This window comes from Limulus polyphemus, unplaced genomic scaffold (genome assembly GCF_000517525.1).
Source record: "Limulus polyphemus unplaced genomic scaffold, Limulus_polyphemus-2.1.2 Scaffold373, whole genome shotgun sequence".
Taxonomy (NCBI): Eukaryota; Metazoa; Arthropoda; class Merostomata; order Xiphosura; family Limulidae; genus Limulus; species Limulus polyphemus.
The window spans coordinates 202,129-208,128 of record NW_013665983.1 but is presented as its reverse complement, the minus strand read 5'-3'; the positions used below and the strand labels follow the sequence as shown (position 1 = coordinate 208,128).

At 33.9% G+C, this 6,000-nt stretch overlaps 1 protein-coding gene across 3 annotated transcripts in view; it reads right to left on the bottom strand.

Annotated features, from left to right (window-relative positions):
* LOC106457790 (mitochondrial ribonuclease P protein 3-like) overlaps nucleotides 1–6,000 on the bottom strand; it is a 40,898-nt gene that overhangs the window by 11,943 nt on the left and 22,955 nt on the right. For all 3 annotated transcript variants that reach the window (XM_022383825.1, XM_022383824.1, XM_022383823.1), the window contains exon 4: nucleotides 4,269–4,521. In XM_022383825.1, coding sequence (XP_022239533.1) covers nucleotides 4,269–4,521 — 253 coding nt within the window. The remainder of the gene's footprint in view (nucleotides 1–4,268; nucleotides 4,522–6,000) is intronic.

Here is a 6,000-nt window from a genome sequence, read left to right as displayed (position 1 = left end):
CTCACCAAAGGTTTTGTATAAGCTTTAAGAACTCACTATGTATATACATAAAACATGGTATACACTGTGTGACGGTCAGGGTGACTTTGTACAAAGAGATAGCAATCAAAGTAGTGGAAGTAAGAGTGCTTTCTGTTATCTGCATTCAACATCCACCTCTTAATGTCCTTCCACACTGTTTCACATTATTAATTGATGTTCATTGGCCGTAGAAGTGTCTTATGGGATGAAGTTGTAAGGTCACAGGTCAAAGTAGGAAGTGGGTATAACTCTAGAATGGCTCTTCATATCAGCCTTATGGTGACTGTTGTTGTATGAACTTCATCTGAGTTTATGTATTACTGCAATAGTGGCAGCCATTTTTTTTCCATTGCATTCCTCCATTGAGTGCTAGCACACTCTCTGAGATATACAAGACATTTGTGTGCCCTCCCTCACAGTGAGTATGTTGTGTAATAGGAAATTTAATGTGTATGTGTGTGTTTTTTTACAGCAAAACTACATCGAGTTATCTGCTGAGTTTACCGAGGAGAGTCGAATCCCTAATTTTAGCATTGTAAATTCAAAGACTTATCACTGTCCCACTGGGGGACAGAAAATTTAATAAAGTTTTTTGTTTGGTGCAAGAATATGGTGCTATATATGAATGTAGTTAATATTAACTTATGTTAAATATAATAAATGCTCAATAACAGCAATAATGCCCCTTGTTCCAAACTATCATCCCACAAAGTTTGGTTGAGACTGGCCCAGCAACCTAGGACTAGTTAGATAAGGGACAGATACAGATTTTTGTGCTTAATATATATATATATATATATATATATATAGACAAGAAGATTCCCTGATATAACAGCAACAAGTGTAGAATACGGGTAAATAATGTCACATACACATATTTCAGATGCAATAAATTATACCAAAAATGTACTGTGTCATTTTTAGTTGGCCCTAGTTCTCAGTTTTTATTATTGAAAGAGGAAGGTTATCGTGAATTCATTGTTTATCAGTAAGGATACACTGAAAGATGTAGATTGTTACAGTAGCTCAAGTATCAATGTGTCAAAGTACCCTAGTTTTTCTTTTAAAGAATATATTAAAGTTTTGATGGACTTCATTTTAAGAGAAGATTTACTAACACATTAGATATCAGTGTATCTTTGGCATGTGCTTAGTTAAACATACACAGCATGATGTCACGACTACTGAATGAATAGATAAAATCTACTGAAATGATGATACATAAGAGATGCAACGATGCACAAAGTAGGACAGACAAATTTTACCAGCTCTTTAGGCTACAGTGGAAGGTTGCTGATGTGTGGTAACAATAAGAGGATAAGTACCTAGGTCTTAATGCTTTTTCTTCTACCACTGATGGTGTTCTGTGTGAAAGCTCTGATCAGGGTCAACCTTACTTATTTGTGGGCCCTATGCAATAGGAAAATGGAGGGCTCCTTTCAGTCTTGTGATGAGTAGTGAAATGTTGGCTAAATGTATTAGTAGCCTGCAGTATTACAGCGCTTTACTCGGTCCTTTCCAATCAACAGTAATGCAGGCTAAAAATGAGAAACTATTTACAAAACGAAAGGTTTTTTGCTCTGAGGCTGTTGTGATAACTTGGATCAACAGCTTGCAAATTGAAATTGCCATATTTAGAGGCTCAGTTGTTTTTTCAGCTGTACTGGGCCCTTTTCGACCAACAAGTCTTTTACTTTTTAAGTAATTACATGTGGCTGTGATCCAGGATATTCAAAATCAGTGATGTAGGAGTGCTCAGATTCAACTTTCCTTGGCCTATCAACATGGGCATCTTAGCTGCCTCTTCATATACCAAACGAATGCCACAAAGTAGAGGTGTTTCTATATTCTCATTAGGGCAACATATATTAAGTTCAGCACTTTTAGAAAAAGCACAAGTAGTTCGAAGCTTAGACTGATATGTAGAGTTTGGGGTTACTTGGTCCTCCTGACTTTGTACTGGTACATTTGGCTGAGGTGGTTCATTTTGATTTTCCTGATCTAACTTTGCAAAGTTGCATTTTCCTTGGCTTTTCTGCATTTCCTGTTTGTCTTCTTTCATGTTTAATTTTTCTCTTTGAGCTCCAGGGGCATATTTACACCCTTTACCCCTGTCTGCACTAGTATTGGTGATTCCTAGTCAGTCTGCAATTAAAGTAAAATCAATAAAGCTTAGACCTCAGTAATCACTCACATTGTTACCTTCCTAAAAATATATTGTAGTAACATAGGTAATGGCTTTTGCATTTAATCACTTTAAAAACAAAAATCACTTTATTTACTGCTAATTTTGAAAAAACATGACATGACATTGTGCAGGGCTTAAAATTACATTTTAAAATCTGGTTTATATCATATAAACTATCAAATCTATTAGTTTATTCACAATTGAGTAACCAGCAGTTAGGAACAATGAGACAAATGAACTAAATTATTTTGTAAATTATGTATTGCTTACTTACCTATTTATACAGAAATATCCAGGGAGCAATTTGACAGGGGGGAAATTTGAAGTTTTCAACATTGTCTCACTGATCTTTATATGCTTTTCAGAGTTCATCAGTAGTCATGATAACTTCTGATAACCTATCTAAGCAAACCAAATTCACAAAAGTCCATGAAGATGTTTTGGAAATGACATAGAATGAATTTCAATATATACTTGAATCTTGTAGAGGAACTTGGTTGTTAACTTAGGCATGTAACTACATGCCTTGTCTTAATGGAGCCATATCTTATTAGTATCTAATCCATACAAAAATAGTATTTGGTCATGATACAGTGGGGTCAGAACAGAAGTCATCTTGGCATTTTTCTCTACTCGTCAGACTTTAAACTTGCAATTACAGCTTCTACTTGATACGTTGTTGGCAAGAGGGCATAATCAGAATTGGTGTTGAGTAGCCTTAGCCTAATCTCCAAGGCATTAGGAACACCCTGGAAAACTTCAAGGCAAAAAAAGCAGCTAGACAGAGATAAGAATGGGGAAGATGAAGAGTAGAAAGGAGAGGGTCATGTGCCAGATGGTTCCAACAACATAGGAACCAAGTAAATAGAGACAAAGCAGAAGACAAAACCCTGGCCAAGATACTGAAAAAAACAACTATAGATCACCAGAAAAACTATCAAGATTAGGGTGTAGGGCGTCAGTCTCCCAAGTAAGTAGAAGGGATTCCAGAGACTGGGTATCAAAGAAAGGAAAAGGGAAACAGCCATAAGCCATGGTGAAGAACTTCTGGAGTTGAAGAAGTTGAGACATTTGAAAGTGGGAATTAAACTGATCCAGGAATGTGTCAACATGGACTCATATGCCTGGAGAAGAAGGAAAAACCCAATACTCCTCACTATGAGGATCATGTAGTAAAGAATGGGAAGAATCAAAAGACATAGGAGAAAGGGAAAGTAAAGAACAAACCTGAGTAATCAAATCCATAAAGAATTTTGGAGGAGGAACACTGTCTTCAAAAAGTTAAGAAGTAAAAAGGCATCAAAGAACCTATGACATGATGCACTATGGTAGTAACATCTTCCATGGTCAATAAGACCCAGTAAGGGTAGCGTTAGCAACATCACCAGAACTTCAGGAGGAGTAGTAGTAGTCACCGTCAGTCAAGAATTCATGGTTGTTGTACCAATTCTCCAGATTAACCAAGCTAACATTGTGAAAAAGCAGCACATATCTCATGAAATTGATTATGCTTAAACTTAAAGAAACATGTTTATTAAAGACAGTGCCAAGGATAAGAATGAAGTTAATTTCAAGTACAAGTGCTTATAGGGATCTATTGTGCATGGAGGATGCATCACTCTCCTACTATGGAGGGCTATTGTCATATAATGATTACATCATGCACTAGCACAATTCACATCATAATGTGTCTTATGGAACAGATAGTTCAAAGCTAGTGGCATGTGCAAAATCTCAATGGCAGATGTGTAAGGAATAGCTATTTAATGCCACTTGAAGAAACCTAGAAGGAATTCAAAGGTAATTATAATTTGATTTCTATCTGGTCTGTTGTCTGTAAGAGCTACAAGTTTAGATGTTTGTTTTTGCAGAAAATGATAATTATGAACACTAATTTCTCACATATATCAAATGCTAAAATCTATTCTCCAAAGTACCTATAAACTTTATCATATAGATTTTAGACCAGAGATCCTAAGTTCTAGAAGTAATATAATTTACTTACAATATCCTTTACTACTTGATATAATTTATTTCTATAAATAGATTCATACAATACCTGTGCAGCTAGTGCATTAGAGTTTTGACTCTTCTGGGCATGGGCAACATTTAAACTATCCACAACAATATCAAATGGGGCATTGTTGTTTATGAAGTCACAATACTCTTTGAACTCAACAGTTGTGGTACTGAGAAAAATGTCTTTTCCTATGAAGACATGACTGAGGAATGCCTCCTTCAGTGTTTCAAACTCATTGGTTTGGAGTATAATAGGATTTATCTTTCTTCCACAGGATTGACAAACACCATTTCTGAAACAAACTTAAAATTAATGCAATATACTAATAATACATGTCTAAACTACTGATTTAGAATCTCAAATCCATTTCTTGAAGATGTTAAAGGTTATGATATACTGTCTTTATGTTAGAATAATTATTGGAAGGTATTTAGATGTCTATCAAAACAAAGAAAGGAGTATAAAAAATGACATTTTACAAAGTGTTGAAGATATGAATATCCACAAACACTTTTGTACCAAAAGATTCATACATTATCCATTTATACTTTACCTGATATTAGCTGGTTTTAGAAACCTAATAAAAGACAGTTGCACTTTTTACCCAAAAAACCTAATTTTGTCCACAATTACAGAATTTCAGAAAACATTGGCACACTATTTGAGATAGTAAAATATATCATGAAACATATTTTGAAAGCACCCAAGGCTTTTTCAAAGAAAAAAACCGAGAATAGAAGGAATGAAATATTAACTTTTGAGAAACACACTTTTCACTGTTCAAATGGGAAATATTTTTCGAACTTAATGCAGCTAAGAATTTTACACTAAGAGTGGTGGTATAATTTCAGAAAGTTATAAAGGCTAGTTAAAATTACTGAAATATATATATTTTAAATTACTAATAAGTATATTTTATCATTATCAAAGCTTAAAAGTATATAAAGAATAAAATCATTTCATTATCATATAATTTTACAAGTGAAAAATTCTTATAACATTATTACTGCAATTTTTTAAGTAACACTTAACTCTCAACAGCTATTTTGAAAATCTAGCATGGTAAAAGAAGACCAAGCAAAACTTTTACACTTCTATTTTAAAATGTAGCAGACTTGATGAATTTCCCTTAATAATTCAGTGGTTTTAATGTGTCTTAAAACACAATTCAACACATACTCTTCTTCCATGCATAACTCCTATGAGTTCCCATTTATCATTCTGTAACTTTAGATTTAAAATGTATTCATACAGAATATTTACTCCCCAAATGTATGTACTAAACATAAATATGAAGATTTGAAGCCTAACAAAAAAGAAATAAAAACACTGTAAGCTATATCTAAATTAAATCACAGAGTATTATCAACAAAAAGAGGAGTAAACCTAAAACATCACAGAAAGTTAGGATTTTATGGCTGAAAAAGTTTGGAATTCTCTTAGACTTAGCAGTTTATGGGAATCCAAAGGGATAGAAAGAATGGGTCACCAGTTAAAAAGCAGTTTCATTTATGAGAAACTGAGCATCCATCACAGCAATTGATTGAGAAGCCTGTGTACACCACAATATGATACAAGAATGTTAGCAGAAGAAGCAATAGCAGAAACATGAGATGCTAACAGGTGATTAGTGTCCTAAAAACGTACCCTAGAACAGAAGTGTAACTAAAATGCTGAGTAATTTTCTATGATAATTTAAATAGCAAGTGAATGTTAATATTTTTCTTACCTGAAAATGTATTTCCAATAGGTACACTCCTCCACACACAAA